The 24,906-nt window shown below is 34.9% G+C and overlaps 1 protein-coding gene across 4 annotated transcripts in view; it reads right to left on the bottom strand.

Annotated features, from left to right (window-relative positions):
- Window positions 1-20,836, bottom strand: part of LOC136027298 (angiogenic factor with G patch and FHA domains 1-like) — an 88,664-nt gene extending 67,828 nt beyond the window's left edge. For 3 of the 4 annotated variants that reach the window (XR_010617566.1, XR_010617565.1, XM_065704403.1), the window contains exons 1-2: window positions 20,735-20,836; window positions 1,851-2,012 (exon numbers count right to left, since the gene is read on the bottom strand). Coding sequence is in view for 2 of the 4 variants with exons in the window: in XM_065704403.1 (XP_065560475.1) it covers window positions 1,851-2,012; window positions 20,735-20,767 (195 nt within the window). In the remaining 2 variants the exon portion in view is untranslated. Of the gene's footprint in view, window positions 1-1,850; window positions 2,022-20,734 lie in introns of all 4 variants that reach the window. The other variant, XM_065704404.1, reaches the window with a different exon arrangement.
- Window positions 20,837-24,906: the final 4,070 nt, after the last annotated feature.

The raw sequence follows: 24,906 nt of genomic DNA, 5'->3' as shown, positions 1-24,906 counted from the left end.
TTCCGATTAATTATGACCTAAAATGAAATTTTTCCACATATTTTCATTTCTATTCCTTTAATGTAGGCAATATTTGTCAAGTTAATTTTCAAGTGGTCATATCACCGGTCTAATTTTACTTGGTATACTTAGCTTTCGCAAAGACTAATTTCATGAATAAAGAAGGACAAAGACAGACAAGTTTTTAGTTTAGCATTGGCGCATTATTTAATACTAGCTCATTTTAAGCTATCTTTCGACCAAATTAATGAAGTTGATTAAACTTCCCACTGAATTAGGGCAAAGAAAAAAAAACTCTTTTGAAACTGTCCAGGCGGTGAAAGATAAAATTCGAATGTTAGAAAACTATACTTTCTTTCCTTTCCAATCCTGGAATGAACATTCAATACACGAAAAAAGAATTTACTCTAGACTCAAACAGAAAGAATTTTTAGGTAGGTAATATTTATCAACTGCACTTACGATCAATTTGAGTTGCCACTATGTTCAAACAAGATTTTCCCTTCTTGCACAATAAAAGTTGAATTTGTTTGACTTAAAATAGCTTGACTTAGGATGAAATTGCTTAAGTTGGCAACTAGATTGGTGCGACAAGCAGACATTATTTTTGCATAAACCAAGGGTTAAAATGACAATTTAAAAGCTAGGGCAAACGTCCAATCTTAAACCCCTTTTTACCACTTAATATGATTCATTTTTTCATTGAATTTAAAAAAAATCAGAATTTCAAAAAAATATATATACAAACATTGATATAAATGAAAAAAAAAAAACAGTGACAGACTCTGCCAAAATAATTCTTAAAAAAGCAGTAAGATCAGAGACTGGAAATTATCCCGTTTTTGGAAATGTTTCAGAGAAAATTTTTCAGGACGTTTTGCAAAAAAAGAAGATTTATTATACTAATATTATTTGTTTCTTCATCTTGAGATTTTCTCTCTATTTATTTCAATAATAATAGAGCAGAATATCTCACTTTTATTTTGTTAATTTTGGTAAGGAACACTGAATCAGCAAAACTTAGATCGTAGCTTTTATGTAGACGTTTCCAAGGTAAAACAAGCCCAGACAGTTCAACACTATTCGACGCAATTCTGATTTAGTTATACAATGTTAGAGGGTTAATATTGTCTCTGAATTAGAATCAAGATGGAAGTATGAGCCTAAAATCTACAAGGCAAAAAGAGAAGAATGAAATAGTTTTAACTTGTTTCTAATCATAAAGCTTATCTATAATAACAAAAAGCAAATATATCTAAAGAATAAGCTTATGTTAGAATAAAGAAAATTTTATTTTAAAGAATAAAAAATAATTTACATGATAAGACTGGTCTCACATCATCAAACAGTAAGAAAATCTAGTCCTGCCAGTGTTTTGTTTATACTCCAAGATGAGTAAATAATTAATTAATTTTTGCTGAAAGTTGAACTTCAATGAAATATAATAAGTTCCAAAGGAATAAAATTTCCATAGAATATCTGACATCGAATTGCTATTGGTACTTTTTTTTGTGATAAACAACTAAGTATAGGAAAATCAGGTTCCTTATATTTTTTATTGGGGCTACACCCCACGAAGCGAAAATAAGTAATCATTCCTTATTCAAACCAAGACTTAAACAAGCTATTATGAATTCTAATGTAATGTAGTCTATAGAATATTGAATGTAGTTTTACCACGAGTATTTGCAATTAGAATTTTATTAACTTTTGTGCCATAATTCTTAGCTCAGGAGTTAATACATTTATTAGTATATGGACACAGACTACGGATTCCTTAGATTATAGCAAGCAAAGCCACTATTAACACTTGACTTGAATTAAACTTCGTACACCAAAAATTAACATGCCTCAATAAGGTAAGAAATCCGTTTATGTTGTTCTGACACTTTCTTCTCTAGACAGGAAATGTAGAGTTGCACTAACATGTGGGAGCTGCCAATGAAATCTAATAGTTCTTCATTTACTTCAAACTCACAATCCATTTTGAAACAGCAGCTCAGATTATTTGCCTATAATGACTAAATAGGTTAATAAGCAACAAATTCTTTTCAGAAATGAACACAAATAACAGAGAAGGGGATTAGGAGGGGTGGCTAGTCAACCCAGAGCCGGCCTAACTAAAAGATGTGTTTTCTTGCATTTGGATTCATTTTCAGTGTGAGTTAGATGACTGTTTGTTATCTCCCTTGCTGGGAGATAATCTTTGACCAAACTAATTTTAAATTTCTTTTCAAGATACTACCAGCATTCTCATAAGGTCGAATCAATGTAAGATTCGTACACCACGTTTTTTTTCGTTTTTTTTTTGCAAAAACTAGTATTTCATTTATAAACAACCCGCAATATCCTCAATTTTCTCTTGAATGGTCTTTCCTACTTGTCTAGAGAAGAAGACTTAGCTTAAACATTCTTCGGATAACTCGATGAATGGAAATAGGCTAATTTGTTGCTCAATTGTTATCCGTTTTCTTCTTCATCGGTACCCGGTACGGAAACTGATGGGATAACGTCGTAAGGTTCGTTCACCACGATTCTTTTTTACACAAACTTGTATTTGATTTATATACAGCCCACACTATCCTCAATTTTCCCTTGATGAAGGGAAAAATTTCCGAAAATCTAAATCGAAAAACTTTCTTCTTGACTAAAATAATGCATGTAATCAAAAGAAGGCTTAGTTTAGATATTTTTCGAATAACTTGATGAATGGAAATAGGCTATTTTGTTTCTTAATTGTTACCAGTTTTCTTCTTCCTAGCTACCTAGCATGGGAACTGCTGGGATAACGTCCAATAACTCTCTAATGAGGACTAGGCATAACTTTCATTTAAATACAAAATTATTCTTCCGATCAACCGTCTGATCAAAACTATGAGAAGGCCATTTAGCCACCCCCCCCCCAAAAAAAAATAATAATATGCAAATTTCGTTTTAAATATTCATGTGCGGTGAGCCAAAATCAAAACATGGATTAATTGAAAAACATTCAGAAATTAAATAAAAAAACAAGTTTCTTTAACCGCAAATAAGGAGCAACATTAAAACTTAAAACGAACAGAAATTATTCCATATATGAAAGGGGTTGTCAACGCCTCGCTCTTTACGCTAAAGTTTTGTATTGTTTTAAAAAGTAGAGTGGCGAGAAAGAGTCAAACTTTAGCGTAAAGAGCGAGGCTTAAAACGTTTCAAGTTTAAATGTCACTCCTTACTTGCAGTTAAAAAAAAACGTGTTTTTTTTATATTTAATCTCATAAGAAGCAAACTTTCGGGCTAAAATTTATTTCTGTCTGTCTGACCTAGGCCATTAATAGATAATATTACTAAAAAAAAGATAAGCGGTTTGCATTCTGGGGACACGCCCAACACGAGCTTTCTTTGTGCTAATATAGTGATTTTTTTTTTTTTTTTTTTTTTTTGTTTCTAGACTGCAAAGTCCGTTTTGAGAGCACCCTTGGGCAAAAGTTTCGGCCTTGAAAAAATAGTACTTGTTTCACATACACACTTGCAACACCAGTGCGCGAAGAAACTGTAGAACCATTTTAATCGCTCAATCACGTTACTATACTTTATCAGCACAACCAGTGGCACTGGTGTACTGTTAGAGATCAAAGAGTGGTAGCCTATAGTATGCCATATCAAATAGCTGGTGGCCCCAATGCATCCAGTACAAATAGTGGTGGCTCACAAGCTTTCCCCATCAAATAGTAGTGGCAGCCAGTTGAGGAAAGCTATCAGGAGATAGCTAAAAGAATCCGCGTTTTTGAAATCTGCAACATTTTAATAGTTAATAGTTAAAATAATAGTTTAATATTTAAAAATTGCAGATTATTATCTGGATATGCGTAGTCTAGCTAGATAAACGAATCAACATAAAATGCAACGGAATAGCTTGAGGAACACAGCCCGCTGATTGAAAGGAAGAAATTTTTCACAAGACTACGTATTTAAAATCACTACTCGTTGCTGATAATTTGAAATATTTTAGGGCGTATCATCAATTTCGCTATGAGGCAACTATTGAGTACGCTACAAGTGGTTGATTAATTGATTAAGTGATATTACTGACAAATATCGTGCGTATGTCCGTAGAAGTTGAAAATTTGACTATATTATTGAAGAGAGCTAATACCAATTAAGAAAGAAAATGTCCATCTTCCAGAATCGAAGCGACGAACTAGCTGAAAGAGTGGGAGCTCCAACTCAAGCCATAGTAAACAGATGTCAAATGTTGAAAAGTTTATACAGGAATGGATAGAAAGAGAAGAAGCCCGTCGTGAGGCCGCTATAAAAGAAAGAGAAAAAAGAATAGGTGAAGAACAAAAAGAAGAGGGCGATAGAATAGCTAGAGAGGCAGAAGAAAAGATAAATCAACAAGAGCATTAAGAACCATGACAAGTCTAGTGGAAGCCTGCTAACCACGTTTAAATGATTGTAGTTACTGTTTAGTTACTACCAGTTAGATAGATAAACAGATACTTAATTTAATATACTTAAAAATACAAAAGAAAAATTAACCCTCAACAGAGAGCAGAACTCGTAAGGCTCTAATAATAATAAATAATAGGACATACACAAAACAAAACATTTCGTCATAAAAATAGGAATAATAGTAAAATTAACTTAATTAACAAAAATACAATAACAGCAAATACCTAGAAAACCAAGCATAAAAGAAAGGAAGTGAAAGAAAAAAGCTGGGCAAGAGGGTAGTGGGAGGCCATCCCATCGTGGATTTAAAACAAAAGACATAAAAAAATATCATAAATTTTTAAGTTCCATTACTAAAGGTAAATAAACGAACATTAAAAAAATCGTTAATAATAGCTTCTTTAAATATAGCTGAGATTTTTGTGACGGGTCAATCTGAACTTTATTATTCAGCTTATATTTATTTGCAGTGAATGACATTATGTCCTAAGTAAAACCCTGACCTTTCACATCTTGCAAAAGGAATTCGTATAATTCCAGCCAGTGACGAGCTGAATCAGGGGGTAAAATCAATAGATATTTACTGTTGAAATAACTATTAGGATTTTGAATTTGAAAGTGCCATAAGGAAATATTTAATCACGTATACATTTTAAATCTGACAAATTTAGGAAAAAGAACATCGTTTTGTTTCATATGCATTTTCAAGTTTTGATGGCTGATGTAAAAAATTTGAATGTAAAAAGTATTCTTACTGCCCCAACAATGATATGACTGAACCCTAAAAATTTTACTCTCAACAACCTGAAGCTCCTGGCAAGAAATCAATTGATTGGCGCATTTTGAACGACCATAAGCCATAAATTCGAATTTAGTAAAATTTGGCAATAGATTATTAGAAGCAAACCACTGATTAACTGAAACAACAGTTATAATCAAATTTTCAATTAATGTAGATGAATCCCTCATTTTAACAGATATATATTCCCCTGCAAACTTCGCGAAAGATCGTTAATTTAAATCAAAAATAAGAGCGGACGTAATACTGAACCTTGAGGGACACCAATATCACTAAGGATTTAGATTAGACAGTTTTCCATCAGCATCTCCTGCAATTTTACGTCCACACAGGTATGATTTTACTAAGTCTAGTCCTATCCCCGTATTACCTGCATTTTCCGTTTTGTCAGAAAGAATTTCATGGTTTAATGTGTCAAATGCTTTCTTTAGATTATAGAAAACAGTATCAAAAACGGAAATCATCATCTAAACAATCATAAAAGAATCATCTAAACAAAAATATGAATAAGTGGTTCAAAAATCACTCCAGCAATATTTTTTAATAACTTCATTGATAGTCCATCATAGCCCACTGAATTACCACTTTTTAAATTCTTAATAACCTTATGGAATTCTGTAATATTGACTGGGGTCAGATATATGCTCGTACCTTCAGAGGGAGAGAATATTTATGCTCCCTGTGAGAAGAAAAATATATTTCTGCAGAAACGACAGATTGTTGAACGCCAATAAAATAACCACTAAACATAATAGCAACAGTTGTTCTCAACTACCAGCCAAACAAATCCATTCTGAAGTTTCTATGGCAACTTCTTCCATATAAAGTTGCTCAGTGAAAATTTAATTAAACAAATGATAAATATGTACAGCCAACGCTACTATTTACTTAGGCAACACTATTGTGCTACCAGGACCATGGAAAATCACCTAATAGGTGTGATCAAAATGTCAGTCCCTACACTTCTACCTATCTTCGTCATCCAAGATAGGGTAAGATACAGATTAGTGACCAACAAAAAATACATATATGAAAAAGTAGATTCTACAGAATTCAACCTTTAGCAGAATATTAGATCATATTAGGAGCCTTTCAAGGCTGCCAAAAAATATTGGAAAAAGGCATCAAAATCATCAGATAGAACCATTGGAGCCATCAGAGGAACCATAATTTCATTCATTTAATAACTTTTCATTGAGCCAATTTGTATGGAAGAAGTTACCATAGAAACTTCAGAAGGGGCTCATTTTGTTGGAAATCAAATGTTATAGTGCTCTTTTCATAAGTTACAAGTGAATGGAGGCCAACCAAGTCCCCAGATATGTCTTTATGTTATTTCTTTCTCCCCAAAGACATCCAATCAAAATGTTATTTCTTTCTCCCCAAAGACATCCAATCAAAATTTGGAGGTAGAGATTTTGTTGTGCATAGTTGAAAGATAAAATAACTATGCCTCTAGGGATGACTTGACCCCTAAAGCCCTGGGTCAGGGAATTTTCCCATTGTTTACATATAAAATATGGTATTGGGGAAAGGAACATTTATCGTCTTATGTAATAGATGATAGTAACTAATTAGTAACTACAACCTTTCAGACATTGGTTATGTTTAATACAGATTAACTGAGAGACACTAAGCTCAAACAATAATAGCATGTACTTTTAAGTGACTTTCTTCTTGGTACAGTAGATGAGTAGAGATGGTTGTTACCCTGATAAAACTTTCATACAATCCAGCAAAATGGACATGTCATTACTACAGCCGTTTGGAAAAAAAAACAGATAAATTTTCTGAATCCGGGATTAATGTTGGTAACAGCCCAAGGTTACGACTCCTCTGAAAAAAAAAACTCTGCCTGTTTACACTTGGGCTACGTATTGCCTACTACTAATAATACATGAGTCAAAATAGGAATTGATGTTGTTTCAGAGATAGTGCTGTCTAAGTAAAGGGATGTGTGCCTTCTGTGTATTATAGTCTCCTTTGATTCCAGCCACTTCATGTGGAAAGGTTGGTCTTGGCAACTTTCAATTGGGTTCATTTTCTATGAAATTAAGAACATTTGCTATTGTCAACATAATTTTCTAAGATGAAAGTGAATACGTCACTTGATGTCTTTTTTATGCTCTTTCATAGTTCAATATTTGCTTCTAGGGGAAATATTAACAGTGTTGCGACCATCACAGGTGTGAAATATCATAGGTTTTTTTTGTGGTAACAGGCTTACAGGTTTTTGGAGCAAAATGTTGTAAGTTAGGTTTTAATGCAAAAAGTGCTGATAAGAACATTAGTGCTAAAAGAACATTAAAGCTTTGTTGACACTATTTTTTTGCAGTGGAAAAAACTTTGAAGATTGAAAATTGCCCCTTTGATATTTTCTCCATCAAACATTTTATTTAAAGTTCCTATGGGTAAACAAACAGATCTTGCAGTATTTATATTTTGTTTGGTCATACATTATGCAACTAAAACTCTGGAAGGAATTAAATAAAAAAAAAACTAATTTTTTTAGCTGAAAGTAAGGAGCGACATTAAAACTTAAAACGAACAGAAATTACTCCGTATATGAAATGGGTTGTCCCCTCCGCAATCCCTCGCTCTTTACGCTAAAGCTTTTAATTGTTTTAAAAAGTAGAATTGTGGCAAAGAGTCAAACTTCAGCGCCCTCCCCCCTCTCCTTCTCTTTACGCTAAAGTTTTTACTGTTTAATAAAGTAGAATTGAGAGAAAGAGTCAAACTTTAGCGTAAAGAGCGGGGCGTTGAGAAGGGAGCAGGCCCTTTCATACACGGAGTAATTTCTGTTCGTTTTAAGTTTTAATTTGGCTCCGTACTTTCAGTTAAAAAAAGTTTTTTTTTTTATTTTCAGAGACCAGATCAGATTAAATTTGAAATAGTTGTTTCCCTGATTCGACCATCAGGGGGGGGGGGAGTGGGAGGACGGTTAATTTGGAAAAATTAGATTGGATCTTAATTATATTTGATATTTAGAAGGATAGCATTTCTCAGAGCTCTTACTTTAAATTCCGACCGGATCAGGTGACATTGGAGGGGGAAACCTAAAATCTTGGAAAATGCTTAAGAGTGGAGAGATCGGGATGAAACCTAGTGGGAAAAATAAGCACAAGTCCTAGATACGTGATTGACATAAACAGAACGAATTCACTCTCTTTTGGGGAGTTGGGGGGAGATTTAATTCTGAAAAATTAGAAAAAATGAGGTATTTTTAACCTACGAATGAGTGATCGGATCTTGAATTTTATCGGATGAAATTTCATATTAGAAGGACCTCGTAACTTGGATCTAATGTTTTAAATCCCGACCGGATCCAGTGTCATTGCGGGGATTTGAGGGGGACCGGAAATCTTGGAAAACGCTTAGAGTGGAGTGATCAGGATAAAACTTGGTGGGAAGAATAAGCACAAGTCCTAGATACGTGATTGACATAACCGAAATGGATTCGCTCTCTTTGGGGGAGTTGGAGGGGGTGTTAATTCGGAAAAATTACAAAAATTGAGGTGTTTTAAACTTAAGAGCGGGTGAGCGTTCGTGAGGTATTTTTGAATTTGATATTAAGAAGGAACTCATGTCTCAGATCTCTTATTTTAAACCCCGACCAGTTCTGGTGACGTTGGGAGAGAGTTGGAGGGGGAAACCGGGAATCTTGGAAAACGCTTAGAGTGGAGAGATCGGGATGAAACTTGGTGGGTAGAATAAGCAAATGTCGTAGATACGTGATTGACGAAACCGGACTGGATCCGCTGTCTTTGGGGTAGTTAGGGGGTCCAGTGCTTTGGCGAGTTCGGTACTTCTGGACGTGCTAGGACAATAAAATTGGTAGGTGTGTCAGGGACCTGCACAAATTGACTTGTTAAAGTTGATTATCCCGATTCAACCATCTGGGGGGGGGCTGAAGGGAGAGGAAAAATTAGAAAAACGAGGTATTTTTAACTTGCGAGTGGGTGATCGGATCTTAATGAATTTTGATATTTAAAAGGACCTTGTGTCTCAGAGCTCTTATTTTAAATGCCGACCAGCATTGAGCCTATGATTTTTCTTTTAAATTAATCTATTGATTCTTATAATTTTCCTAGAGCTCATGCCATATGAGCTCTTGGATCTTCTGACCTCGTCACAAGTGCCATATGAGCTCTTAGCTCGTGTTTTATTCCTTTTTTCTCAGAAGATTTTCGACTTAGTCTCATGGTTTTTGCCACTTCATGGTGTCAAAACTGCAGCTAGAAATAGATAGGTTGCAACTTCTGCCGTATTGTCTTCTAGTATATTTAATGTATGCTTGCATCGTTCCTGCGTCCCCTTAAAAGTTCTGTTTCTTCGGTAATATTGGTTTGTCTTCTGTCGCATATGCAGACAACGTTTTTCTTGTTGCCCGGACTCGCCGTGGATTGCTTTCCAATTTTACTATATCAACCAATGAACTATCTAAGATTGGAATGTCAGTTAATGCATCTAAATGCGAGTTTATTTGTTTTAATAGCCCTTATGTGGTCGCTCCATTCGTTGCTGGGACTGCAATTCTGCCATGTTCTTCTTTAGTTATTTGGCTTGGTCTGTGTTTCGGTCCAACACTTTCCACTACCTTTTCATGCGTAGTGAATCAAGCCGTGAAAAACCTACCCGTCGCTTACGGAAAAATATCCCCAAACAAAAGCCGTTACAACCGCAACGGTTCGTGCATGATTTAAAACGCTTATTGCGCCCCTGTGCTTTTGTTTTTATCAGGCATGGCTCATCTGTTTCGTAAGAAAAATCCCCATACTTTACGTGCGGCTTATTTCATATATTGCAAATTCCTCCTCCGGCTTCCTAGATGGCACCAAAACAGAAAAATAACTGCTCGATTTGGTTTAATAAATATTCCTTCTTGGATTCAGTCTTCCATTGATGATTTGTGTAAAAAGACTATCTACTTTATTCACGTTGACGACCCTCTGCAGCCTTTTTTTCATATTGATACTGGTTAATTAGTCAATGTTGTCTTTTGTTTGAATTTTTTCTTGCTGTTTATCGTTTTTGTTTATTTATAATATTCCGTACTTTGTGTTTTTTTATACTTTTACATATAATAAAGTTCATTCATTGATTCATTCATTCATTCTGCAGTTTAACCGGGCGTATGGAATGCGTCTGAATCAGCGGGCTTGCTGCAGGCCCGTAATTTTATAATATATGTTTGTAGGGAGTTTTACCGACCATCTGAATTGACTACACAGTATGCGGCTTGAGTGAAAACCAGCCAAAGGATATAGATGCCATACATTTTCATAACGTGTCTGAAAATTAACTTGAAAACTTGAGGCAGTTTCCTTGTAAAGGTGCCGAGGGCGAGACATGTTATCAATTGATTTTTGATTATTGAGCTTTGATTTCTCTTATTAAAAAAGTCTACAACTGACTCACTTGGCTCCTTACTTTTAAATTTGAGTTTTTTTGTTACTAAGGTTTTTACTTATTGAATCAGAGAATGAACTACTTTATTACCTTTTTTGACTGCACTTAATTGTTTTGGTAGTCTTTTTCTTTCAAGCTGTTGTGTTGAAAATTGGTTCAGATTATTTTTTGGACTTCGTTAGGTGTCTACCAGCCAAACAAGGGAAAAAAATATTTTCAAATTTTTTTTTATCATTCCCACATGTTTCAGAATAACCGTGTATTTTTTCAAACGTGCCAGGTTTGACTGAACACTAATCACCAGAAGTTCAACTCTACGTGCACTGTGTTAATCCTGTCACGTGATCTGTCTGATCCAATCAGGAGTTTTTTGGCTGCACAATATTGTTTTGAAAGTCTTTTGCTTTCAAGCCGTTGTGTTGAAAAATTGGTTCAGATTATTTTTTGGACTTCGTTGGGTGTGTACCAGCCAAACAATGGAAAACAATACTTTCAATATCTTTTCCATCATTCCCACATGTTTCAGAATAACCCTGTATTTTTTCAAATGTGCCAGATTTGACTCAACGCCACTAATCGCCAGAAGTTCAACTCTACGTGCACTGTGTTAATCCTGTCATGTTATATGTCTGATCAAATCAAGAGTTTTTTGACTCAATTAATTATTTTGATAGTCTTTTCCTTTCAAGTCGTTGTGTTGAAAATTGGTTAAGATTATTTTCTTGGACCTCATTGGATGTATACTAGCCAAACAAGGGAAACGGTTAAAAACGATAAAACGGAAATTCTGGTTCTTGATTAAGATTTCCAAGAGAGGAATGACATGGGATATTTTATATATATATATATATATATATATATATACATATATATATATATATATATATATATATATATATATATATATATATATATATATATATATATATATATATATATATATAGAATAAATACTTGAAGTAATACTGAAGTACAATTTTGGCAAGTACTTGATATTTAATACTTAAGTAAGAATTTGGAAAGTACTTATTACTTGATATTTAAGTAAAAAAAAAAAACAATGAGTACTTAATACTTGATACTTAAGTAAAAGTTTGGAGTACTTGTTGCAACACTGCTTGAAAACACAAAACAGCTTTTGAAAGATTAGTAAAGGGTATTTCCAACGCTAAAACCAACAAAAACAGAACCAAACAATGATTATAACATATCCAAAAACAAATTGGAGTGAATGGATAAATGAAAAATAAAACGAAGATTGATTAACCAGCATTCTGGAAAAACAAATACTCAGGTCAAACAAAAATAAATTATTATCAAACCTAAAAGAGACAGAATTAAAGTTTACATGCAGTTCAAACCTCATCTGGACAGAAATAGTCAAAAAACTGTTCATTTACTTGCTTTCTCAAAGTCCCTCAATTCTAAATTGACAATTTAGATATTGCGAAAAACAAATATTACCAATCACTACAGGGATTACTTCAAAAATTACCAATCAACTTATTCAATGTTTGCTTAGAGCATTAAGCTATCAGTTATTATCATGCTATCAAACAGTTTGTGTGGCAAACTGTAAGTAAATAGCAGCATGGCTCAATAGTAACCAAAACTCTAAAAATGGAAGTTTTTATAACATTAAATATATCAAAAGAATTGGCTTATTATGCTGATTCTAAATACATAAATTTCATTAAGCTTAGTGTTACCCATCAGAGGATACAAGCCTGAGAAAATTTGCCTGATTTAGCATATGCAAAAACTCTACTGTAGGGGTTTAAAGATTTTAACTGCAAAAATGTGGAATTTTGCATTTTTTGCCAGAAGACAGATGCATGCTCACAGATGATTCACAAGATCATGAATGCAGGCTTTTTGCTCGTTTGTTGGGTTTTTCTCCAAGGGGTGATCATATCAACCCAATGGTTCTAGAATATTGGGATAGGGCTGATTTGACTGAACATTAAAAGTTCTAGTGCACTTTTTGAGTGAAAAAAAGATTGGAGGGTAACTAGGCCCCTCCCACGCCCTCCTTTTTTCCAAAATTGTCCAATCAAAATTCTTAAGATAGCCATTTTGTTCAGCATATTTGGAAGGCCCAATAACTATGCCTTTGGAGATAACATGACCCCCACATAGCCTCTGGGAAAAGTTCTTTATGTTATAAAATTTGGCCATTGCTTATGTATAATATTTCTTATAGGAAAATATATATACAATTTTTGGGTTGGGGGGGGGGAGGGATTTTTTACAGGGAAATTTTCCATAAGAAGGGAAGTTTCAAGGGATAGAAATTTTTAGGGGAAGTTTGACACTGGAGGAATCTGCCGGAATTCTTATACAAAATTATTTTTACATGTCTTGCTTTCTCTTTGCTGAAAAAATTTTATGCATGGAGATGTTGTGTAAGTGTCTGGGGAAAATTTTCACCGGAATTGAATTTTCTAGAGAATACTTCCAAGGGGAGGGGGTATTTTTCCAGTGTAAATGTGCTAGATTTCATGGCATTATTAAACAAAAATGATAAGAAATTAAATATATAAAAAACAAATTTTTCAATTGAAAGTAAGGAGCAAAATTAAAACTTAAAACAAACATAAATTATTATGTACATGAGGGAGGTTTGCCCCCTCCTCAACAATTTGGCCTTTATACTAAAGTTTGAATTTTGTCCCAAATCATTAGGAACAACTCCTGAAACACAAAGGTTGTTTAATTAGAACAATAATAAGCTTTTTTAAAAGTACTAAAAGATTTTAGCATGAAAAGCAAGGTGTTGAGGAGGGGGCAACCTCCATCATATATGTAATAAGTCCTGTTCAATCTAAGTTTTAATGGTGCTCCTTACTTTCAGTACAAAAAAAAAATCGTTTTTTATTTAATTTCAGAATAGAACAGAAGGATGTCACAAGTCTGTTTTGATTTCCTTTTTTTCTATTTAATGTTGCTCCTTACTTTTAATTGAAAAAACTAGTTTTTTGTATTTAATTAGCAACAATAAATAAAAGGATATTATTTTCAAATATTTTTTTTTTTATAATTGTAGCTGAAAAAATTAAATAGTCAAGAAGTGAATGGGCTAAACCATAAGAAAAAACAAAATTGAAAAAAAGAATAACTTCTGTTTCCAGAAGGATGGGGGGATTTCAGAACAGAAATGTCTGATAATCTGATTAAGTTATGCTCAAAAATTCAAAAATGTTTGGGTTATAACCAAAGCCCTCCCCCCTGCACTTGTCTCAAACAAATCCTAGCTTATTTGTTGTTGTGTTTTTTTTTCAAAAAAAATTAAATACTTTAACATTCAAAAAATTTCTATGCATTACTGTTTTAAGGTCACTTCCAGCTCAACAGCCCCCCCCCCAATGTCACAACAATACAGGGGGACACAAAATATATTTTTTTAGAGTTTAGGGGGGAAAGATTTGCTGTGTTGCAGTATTTCCAATGAAAATACTAAAAAAAACTTTCCTAAACTAAAAAAAACCATCCCCCAAGAAGACAGGCTTTTTTAAAAATCTAAGAGGACAAAGAATCTGGGGGGAACTCCTCTCCCCAATTTTTGTCATTGATGGCTGGATATAGCCTTTTTTGAAACTATATATATATATATATATATATATATATATATATATATATATATATATATATATATATATATATATATATATATATATATATATATATATATATATATATATATATATATATATATATATATATATATATATATATATTATGTCTGGTGTGTCTGTCTGAATATCTATCTATATATATAAAAATAAGTTGTCTGTGTGTCGAGTGACGTCATGTCATCAGGTCGTCATGTCGTCATTATGACGATGACGTCATTAAAGGTATTTAAGACATTCGTTCACGGAAAAATGTTTAATTGTAAGAAGATCGTGGACGGAAAATGTTTAATTGTAAAATGACTGAAGAACCTACAATGGCAACAGCCAAGGAAGCTGCTCAAAGATTCAATGCCAAAAAACTTGCAGCTGATAGAGAAAGTAAGAAAAGAAAGCATGCAGAGGAAAAAATAAAAAAAGTAAAAAAAAATGAAAAATAAAGGAGAAAAACAAAACTAAAAAAAAAAAAAAAAAACTAAAAAGGTAAAAACTCCAAAAAAACTAAAAAGAAAAAAAACTAAAAAGACTAAAAAAAAGGTAAAAACAAAAAAAACTAAAAAGAAAAAAAAGGAGAAAAACACAAAAATTTATTTCATCATATACCAATTCAAAAACGAATGTATATACAGACCGGGACACCGGGAATATAAATAACGACCGGGACACAGGGACACAACTACAACGGGGACGCCGGGGGGCACAGGGGGATATATAAATGACGACGGGGACACAGGGAATGTTTGATTAGCAATCACTATCAACAAAGCTCAAGGGCAGTCATTAGAATCATGAGGTATAACTAAAAAAACTAAAAAAAAAGGTAAAAAACTAAAAACTAAAAAAAAAAAGACCAATTCAAAAACGAATGTATATACAGACCGGGAGGCAATCACCGATTGTTTGATTAGCAATCACCATCAACAAAGCTCAAGGGCAATCATTAGAATCATGAGGTGTAGATCTGAATACGGATTGTTTTTCCCATGGACAATTATGTGCTTCATGTGCTCCAAAGCAATCCACGATGGAAACCTAGTTATATCATCGCATCCTCATGTAAATAGTTTTGTTTCCCCAGTGCTTCGTTTTGATAAATCATCAGTTGATATTTCTTGTGAAGCTTCATCCAATCCTTCTCCGAATATTTCCCATGTCGATTTAAGAGCTATTTCTGCTAATGTTAATTCAAATGTTATATCTAATAATTCGCTCGTGTCATGTCAGAATTCAGCAGATTCAAGTTTTTCAAGTACTACTGTAACTGCGGATGCTTCCCAGGAAGAAGAAGAAGACTTGAGCTTTGTTTCTGTTGAGGAAGAAAGTGACTCTGGTGAAAATAACAACAGACAAACCATACTGGACAGAAGCCAACCAGAACCAGCAACCGTAAGTTCTGACTTTAGTGTATGTGTTACTAATGTTGACCAGTTGCCCAACAAAATTGATGAACTAAAAACCCTAATTGACTCAAAAAAGTTCGATGTGATCTTACTGACTGAAGTCTGCCCTAAAAACAGTAGTAACAAACTTCACGATTCACATGTGAAAATCCCAGGTTACCAAGTTCTCTCAAATCTGTCGTCCCAGGGTTGCAAAAGAGGAACACTAGCCCTTGCTAAAGCAGGATACAATACAAAGATAATTGATGTTCCTCTCCTTTGCCCCTTTGTTGAGGCAGTTTGCTTTGATCTATGTGTGCCAGGGAGCCATGAGTCAGAGACAGTCAGAATCGGATGTATCTACAAAAGTCCCTCAGCCCCATCCCAAGTTGTGACCGAACAAGCAATAGCAGAAATAATATGCACACTAAATTCGAACCTCAAAGGACATCTGCTTATTGCCGGCGATTTCAACCTTCCATCTATAAACTGGATAAACGGTTTTGGATGTGGTGCCACTCCAACCAAACAAGACAAGCAACAGCCTTTCCTAAATTGCCTCAGTGAATTGTCCCTACACCAGATAGTTGACCAACCAACTAGATACAGATTGCTTCAGCACCCAACAACACTTGACCAGGTTATCTTGAATGACAAAAGCTTAGTTCAAAGTATTGATTACTCACCACCCCTTGGTAAAAACGATCACCTAACTATAGAGCTCATGCTGAAAGTGAAGGTACTTAAGAACAAGCTAGTCAAAAAAGTGTTTATCGACTACATTGCTATTCGAAATGAATTATCCACTACAGACTGGCCGAATGTACTAAGTGGCACAGTTGACGAACAATGGACCAAATTCAAGGGTGTTTTGCTGAAAGCTCAGGATGCCCACACAAAGACCAGTTTCAAACCAAAACCTAGATCCCTCCCCTACATGACAAAAGACATCAAAAGAGAATTAAACAGGAAAAAGAGGTCATGGAAAAAGTTCAGGCAGTCAGGAGACCTGCAGCAACACACAAAATTCACCAAGGCACGAAACAAGCTGAGAAACCTCACCAGAAAACTCTACGAAAATCTGGAGTCCAATCTTGCCAAAGAAAGTAAGACAAATCCTAAAAAATTCTGGAATTATGTCTCTAGCAAGAACCACTCCCGTCGAACTATCTCCAGACTGGTGAAACCCTGTGGCACTACCGTAACCAACATAACTGATGTAGCAAACGAACTAAATAGGCACTTTGCTTCAGTTTTCACTTGTGAACTGGAAGGCCCCCTGCCAAACTGCCGGGGCTATGAAGCCCCCACAACGATGGAGCAAGTCAACATCAACCCCTCCAACATCCTCAAACAGCTTCAAAATCTTGACACAAATAAATCGGCTGGACCAGATCACTTACACCCAAGACTGCTGAAGGAACTGGCAACCATCATCGCAGGACCACTGTCTGACCTATTCCAAAAGTCTATTAATGCCAAATCTGTCCCATCTGATTGGAAAACCGCTTTTGTGACCCCAATATTCAAAAAAGGCAGCAGACTTAAAGCAGAAAACTACAGACCTATAAGTCTCACATCAGTAGTCGCAAAAATCCTTGAAAGAGCGGTCAATGATGCAATACTGGAACATCTGAAAGTCAACAATATCCTATCCCCTAATCAGCATGGGTTTCAACCAGGAAAGTCAGTTGAAACAAACTTACTGGAAACATATGACATCATTACAGATTTGCTTGACAAAGGATTGCCAGTGGACCTAGTTTTACTAGACTTTGCTAAGGCCTTTGATAAAGTCCCACACAAAAGGCTAAGAGAAAAGCTTGCTGCTGCCCAGTTACACCCCAACCTGGTTGATTGGCTTATAGACTTCCTGTCAGGACGAACCCAGAGTGTCAGGCTATTTGGTGTTGGAGGTGAAAAGGTCTTTTCCGAGCCCTGTGATGTCATCAGTGGAGTACCGCAGGGAACTGTTCTTGGTCCTACACTGTTCAACATCTACATCAATGATATATTCAGCAAGGTGGAAAACAACTTGTCTCTCTATGCTGACGACTCAAAGCTATTTGGAGCAGTGAATGTAAAATCCCTGCAAACAGATGTCCAGAAAATCCAGCTGTGGGCAGACAAATGGCTCTTATCGTTCAATATAAGCAAGTGCAGGACGCTACACTTTGGATCCTCAAACCCATGCACCCAATACCATATGCATGAACATGCCTCCAACCCCGATTCACCCATCAAGACCAGCACAGAGGAACGCGACCTTGGGGTCATCGTTGACAGCCTTTTCAAGTTCCATGCCAACACCATCAAGAGCGTGTCCCAGGCTAACACAAACTTAGGTCTGATCAAAAGAACAGTTACCAGCAGATCCCCACTAGTTTTCCTGAAACTTTACAAGGCACTAGTCAGACCCGTTTTGGATTTTAGCATGTGCGCTGCCTTCCCAACATATAAAGGAGATGTCAGGCTAATTGAGGGAGTCCAGAGGAGAGCAACCAAGGCCATCACAAACCTTGGAGACAAACCTTATCAAGATCGTTTACGGGCTCTCAACCTCCCTACCCTTGTGTACAGGTGCAACCGTAGCGACATGATGATGACCTGCAAATTGCTGAATTCATCATATGCCAAGATCCTGCCCATCCACCCAGGCCCCCCACAGTGCACCAGAGGACACTCAAAGAAGCTGTTCAAGCAGTCAGTCAGAACCAGGGCCAGAAAAAGTTTCTTCACCAACAGAGTCGTCAACCCCTGGAATGAACTGTGTGAAGCAACAGTCTCAGCCCCCACCCCTGAAGCATTCAAGAAGGCACTGGATAAAGAGTGGGCCACGAAAGACTGGAAGTATGAGTGGGACATTCTGTCCTGCTCATACCTGCTATGAGACATCACCGATTCAACTCAGGAGCATTCAACAGATCTACAGATCTTAATTTGCTCCAAAGTGCAAATTAAGGTAATTAAGGTAATGTTCAAGAGTCAGTAAATCTGACAATCTATTTATATGCACAGACAATGGGACAGTGAAGAATGTTGTATATTCACAAGTTTTACATATTAATGTAGCAATAATTTTGTTAGTAGTGTTTGCAACCAAGAGGACACAAACCTTCTGTTGCCCAAATAACAATACATTGCTCATCTCATAATCTCATATTTAAAAAATAATTTTGAACAACATTTCTAAGGAGTCAAGCCTCAGAGGGGCCAAACTGAAGTTTTCTTGACATTACTATGATGTTACTGATATTTTGGTAGTGGTAGTGAGGGGGGGGGGGGGGCAAAAATGAACCCAAGAATTATGGCAGGGGGTAGTTAGCAGTAAACCTGGTAAGGATTAAGAAAATCTAATAAAAGGTAAGTGTCAAAAAAACCATTTTCTGAATTTAATGCACTAGTAATTTCATTAGTAGTGTTTGCAGCCAAGAGGACACAATTCACTAGTAGTGGTAGTGAGGGGGTGGGCAAAAATGAACCCAAGAATTATGGCAAGAGGAAGTTAACAGTAAACCTGGTAAGTATTAAGAAAATCTAATAAAAGGTAAGTGTCAAGAAAACCATTTTTCTGAATTTAATGCACTAGTAATTTCATTAGTAGTGTTTACAGCCAAGAGGAAACAAACCTTCTGTCATCCAAATGGCGTTGCTTGTCTTATAATCTCATACTTAAAAACTCACTTCTAAAAATGTTTACCAAAATTTTGAACAATGATATTTGCCTTTTTTTCCATGTTTTTTTCATTTTCATATTGCCTTTTTTTTCCTATTTTTTCAGTTTTGGTTGCATAATGTGTGACCTAACAAAATATAAAATACTGTAAGTTCTGTTTGTTTTCTAAGCATTACAAATGAGAATTCAGCAAATGAAAATACTATACTCATCCTTATACTGATAAATTCTCATAACTGACAATACTATGAATGTATGGGCCTATTACCAATGCTGGGCAAATGAAATGCCTATATGAACTAAACCATAGACAGTTGGTTTTTCACAGGGAAATATAGATTGCTATAGAGCATTTTTTTTAACTGCAAGGTTTTAGGACTGTAATACCAATAGTAATTTCTTGTTTAAATGTTTGACAAGAAATTATTGTAAGTGTCATTTTCAAACTTCAAAGTCTTATCCATAGGGAAAAAGTGTCAAAACTGCACTAAAAATGTCCTTTTAGCAGCCCTTAGACCTTTTGCATCAAAACCTGACTTTTAAACATTTGGAAACAAAAACCTGTAAGCCAGTTATCATTATTCCCAGTGATCTAAAGTGTGTATTACTGCACATAGCCTAGCAAGATTTTGATAATCACATATTGTTTCCTTGTTGTTATTAGAGAGACGTATCTATTTCTGGTTGACCCTCCTCCTCTATGGGCAAACTAAAAATGGATAAAGTGGGCTTTTGTATAGGTAAAATTACCTACAGAGCAAAGCATATTAGTCCATGAGCCCTATAGGCAGCAGGTTGAGGTCTATATTTATTCAACAAAGAGTGATAAAACCAAAAAAAAATGTCAAACAAGATTTATTAAATAAATATGGAATATAGACCTCACCTTGCTGCCAACAAGGCCCATGGACTAATACAATTTGCTCTGCAGGTAATGTTACCTGTAAGTAAGCCCACTTTATATATTTTTAGTTTGTCTTATCAAGAACGAGGTTCAACCACAAATGGATCTGCTTCTAGAATTAGCATTTCTATGTGCTCTGAACTAAAACATCCCATTTAAAGTTCCAAAGACTACCCTTTCCACAGGCTGGAAAAAAAGGAGACTAGGCCTACAATAAATGTGAGGAACATATCCCTTTACTTATGCAGCACTATCTCTAAAATAACGTAAATTCCTAATTCTGTTCCTCTATTATTAATAAAACGCAATAGGCAGCCCAAGTGTACATAGGCAGAGTGTTTTCTTCAGAAGAGACTGTTGAGGGGTAACTCTAGACTGTTAACCAAATTTGAAAAATTTATCTGTTTTTTACCCAAACAGTTTAATTTATAGAGCCTAATAGAGGCTCAGTTATTACTGGCAATGCAGAAGAATTGCAAAAGAAAGAAAATATCTTAAAAATACTTTTTTCTTCAAATTCAAAGACTGAAAGAGCATTTTGATATTCTCAAATTCTTTGCCTTTGCGTTGCAAACGAAATAATTTGGAAGGATTTGGCGAAATTTCCTAAGTTGTGTTTTCGTAGTACTTTTTGAACAAATAAGCGAGCCCAACTTTGGGTTCGTTCCAGATTTGACAAAAAGTAACTAAAGTTACTAAAAGTAACATTTCCGTTCCAGCTGACGCTATTTAGTAGCTGGAATGACAGAAAAGTTACTTCAAAGTAACTTTTTCAGAACGAGCATCTTTACCATCTTTACCAAAAATGTAGTGAAGTAACTTAACATCATTATCATCACTACAATTACAATAATATATAAAACTTTTATGATGGCTAGTTTGAAGACTATGTTGGGGGTAAAGTCTTCAGGCCTTGCTCTAGGAAGCTCCTAATTAAATTCCTATAATCCTTGGACAGTTGCTAGCCTATTTAAAGTCAGTGGTAAATTGTTTTGTAGAGATGGCTTAGCCTAGAGTGAGTAATTGAATTTCCATGAAGGGAGCGTAGGATTTTCTAGCATTATTTAAAAACAAAACAACGAAAAAATAAATATGAAAATGTTTTTTCAACTGAAAGTAAGGAGCAGTATTAAAACTTAAAACGGACAGAAATTATTACGCAATGGGGGGTTCACCCCCCTCTTTATACCTCGCTCTTTATGCTAAAGTATTTTTAGTAATTTCAACTATTTATTCTACGGCCTTTGTGATTCATGAGTCATTCTTGAGGAATAGGCACAAAATTTAAGTTTTAGTGTAAAGAGCGAGGTACTGCCGAGGGGGTGAAACTCCTCATATACGCAATATAAACATACGGATACAATAGTTCGATACTTAAGCTAACTCGTAAGTTAAGTATATCGTTTACTAATAAAAACGCTCGTAAAAATTTAAAAGTTCTAATTGCCTTTTTCAGTAGCCAAAACATTGGAGGGCAACTAGGCCTCCGCCTCCGCTCCTTTTTTTCTCAAAATCATTCTATCAAAACTATGAGAAAGCCATTTAGCCAAAAGAAAAAAAAATTAATTTCGTTTTAATTATTCATATTTAACATTCATTCAAAAACGTTCAGAAAGTAAATTAAAAAAACAAGTTTTTTTAACTGAAAGTAAGGAGCGACATTTAAACTTAAAACGAACAGAAATTTATTTGTATATGAAAGGGGCTGCTCCCTCCTCAACGCCCCACTCTTTACGCTAAAGTTTGACTCTTTCTCTCAACTCTTCTTTTTAAAACAGTAAAAAAATTTATCGTAAAGAGTGGGGCGTTGAGGAGGGAGCAGCCCCTTGCATATACAAATAAATTTCTGTTCGTTTTTATTTAATGACGTTCCTTACTTTCAGTTGAAAAAAATACTTTTTTTTCATTTAATTCATCCTAGGATGGTAAGTCCGGCCTTACGCAAAATTGTCAAAGCTCTCCTGTAAAATTTCAAAAAAATTATGATGCATTGTTTTGGGATTGGATAGCAGAAATGTTCCACTTACCTTAGGTATCACGACAATAATAACGTCGGTAAAAGGTAGCAGGCTGGTAGAAGGTACTTTAACTTCAAAGACATGGCTGTAGATTATCTTTCTAAGAAGAAATTCATTGGTCAGAAAACCTTACGTCATGTTGTAAATTTTCCAATAGCTTGACAACCGAATTTAGGTCCCGAAATTGGACAATAATGAAATAATACAAATCCTTTCAGTCAAAGCCTCATGTTTCTTGTTTTAAACTTCCTAATGTTAATTCCTTAGCGTTGGAGCACAAGGTTGAACAAAATATTAATTCAAAATGTTCTATTTTTGATTAAGAAAGAAACAGAACTTACAGTACGAAGGAGGAACACTCACAAAAGACGAGAAAAATACAATAAAATTAGGGTTACTGTCAAAATAACACATTTTCGAGCATTACAATTTACTATAGAAAACCTTACAGGTTAAAGCCACTTTTGTATTAAAAAGGTCTTTTTAACAATTGTAAAGTTTTATTTATTGATTTTGTGGGGCAAAATTTGTTCAAAAAATTCTTAAGACCAACAAATTTTCATGAAAAAAGAAGTAGCACACTCTCAAGACTTATCCTAACGTTAAGGATAAACCGTGATTTAATGTTAAAAACAAACAGAATTTAAATAAAAAAAAGACCCTTCTTTAAATAAAAGCAAAAAGTGACATTAGGACATAAATCAAACAAAAAATTAGTCATAAAGCCGTAATAACAAAGAATTCTTTGCAACGCGTGGGATTGAGCCTGACAACCTTCGCTTAAGATGCAAAAATTCAGTTATTGCCCTATCACAAGATGACAGTCATTATAATTTTTCTATAAGCTCATTCACTTATTTTAAACAGTAGAATTTTAATGGCTGACGTATAATCGCTTTTTAGTGCAGCCTATAGCACATATGAGGATTTATTAAGATATGTTTGCAGCTGACAATATAATTTAGAATGAAAATTAATTGAAAAGAGTAGAGTCCTGGTTGAAAGTCGTTGAGGTAAGGATGCTTGGACTGTTTTGAAAAATTTGTCATTTTAGATTTATTGATTTTGTCCTGTTGCAAGTTTTTTCTTCTTATATGTTTTAGTATTGCTGAGGACGGCTCTTAGACATGGGGCCGGAATATTTATTCTAATTTGTTTCACACTGTCTTGAGAAATTTCCTGTTGTTCTTCTTGTTTTTGGTGTTTGTTATGGGAAGGCAATGTGGTCTTAGTCGCTATTTACGGAAAATCCCCAACACAGTCTCAACTCCTTTGAAAGTTTTATCCAGGCGATTTTCTCGGAATATTACCCCGTGTAAAATTTATTTGTTAAAGAGAAAGTAAATCAAATAAAAAGAATTTTATATAATATCTCTGGTAAATTCCCCCGTCCCCGTGTATAGTTTCCCTTTGAAAGTTCTTCACCAGAAACTTCCCTCCCCACGGAAAGTTCTTCCCATGGAAAACTTCCTCTCCACAGATGACTCTCCTTCATAAAATTCACTCACCCAGAGGTATTATACTAGATCTTTCAACTATGCTGATCAAAATAGCTATCTCAAAATTTTAATCAGACAACTTTGGGAAAAAAGGAGCATGGGAGGGAGGGGAATCTAATTAGCCTCCAATCGTTTTGGTCACGGAATAGGGAACTAGAGCAACAACTTTCGTTCGAACGAGCCCTCACCCGATCTTAAATGACCATTGGTTTGATACAATCACCCTTGCAAAAAAAAAAAAATACACATATGAAAAAAAAGAAAAAAAGATGGAACAAATAAACACGCATCGATGATCTTTCATCTGGCAAAAATTGCAAAATTTCACATTTTTACAGTTGGAAGCTAGAAAACATTACGGTATGTTTCTCTAATATGCCAAAGCTGATGGTGTAGACCATAGTAGTCAAGAAGAGTCGTCAATCCGATTATTTTCTACTAATAGCCAATTACAGTTTATCATTAGTTGCATGATTGACCTCAACTTAGTTCTGTTGATTTTTCTGCTGAAGGTGTCGGAGGGGCTCTGGTTCAAGGGTCCTGCTCTTAGCCCAACTGGCACATAGATTGAACTCCCTTGAACAACTCTGATTTTCAACAAGGCATGTCCTGTTCACTAGGAGCGGAATATATTCGTACTGCTTTTCAAGTTTGAACTTTTATTTCGCATTACTATGTTTTATTTTGATATTGCAATGTCACGTTGTACCCTTCAATCATACGGATTGAAAAACGTGGTATTTCAACACTCTGATTTCAACAAGGTCCTACGTGGCCATCTTTCTATTAATCAAAAAAATAAAAAAATTAAAAAAAATACACCAAAAGCTAAGACGAGCAAAATAAAGTCATCTAACATCAAACAATTCGTGGTAACGAACTGTAGTAAGGAGCGACCCGGCTTAATAGTAACCGTTTTTATACCAAGTTTTTACTATTTTACTGTTTTAAAAAGTAGAGTTAAGAGAAAGAGTCAAACGTTAGCGTATAGAGCGGGGCGTTGATGAGGAAGCAGCCCCTTTCATAGACGAATTAATTTCTGTTCGTTTTAAGTTTTAATGCCGCTCCTTACTTTCCGTTAAAAAACTTGTTTTTTTTTGTTTAAATTTCCATGCTTAAAACGAAAAGAAAATCTTTTACATTAACAAAGGAAACCCAA

Source organism: Artemia franciscana, chromosome 5 (assembly GCF_032884065.1).
Source record: "Artemia franciscana chromosome 5, ASM3288406v1, whole genome shotgun sequence".
NCBI lineage: Eukaryota > Metazoa > Arthropoda > Branchiopoda > Anostraca > Artemiidae > Artemia > Artemia franciscana.
This window is presented reverse-complemented; position numbering and strand designations above follow the sequence as displayed.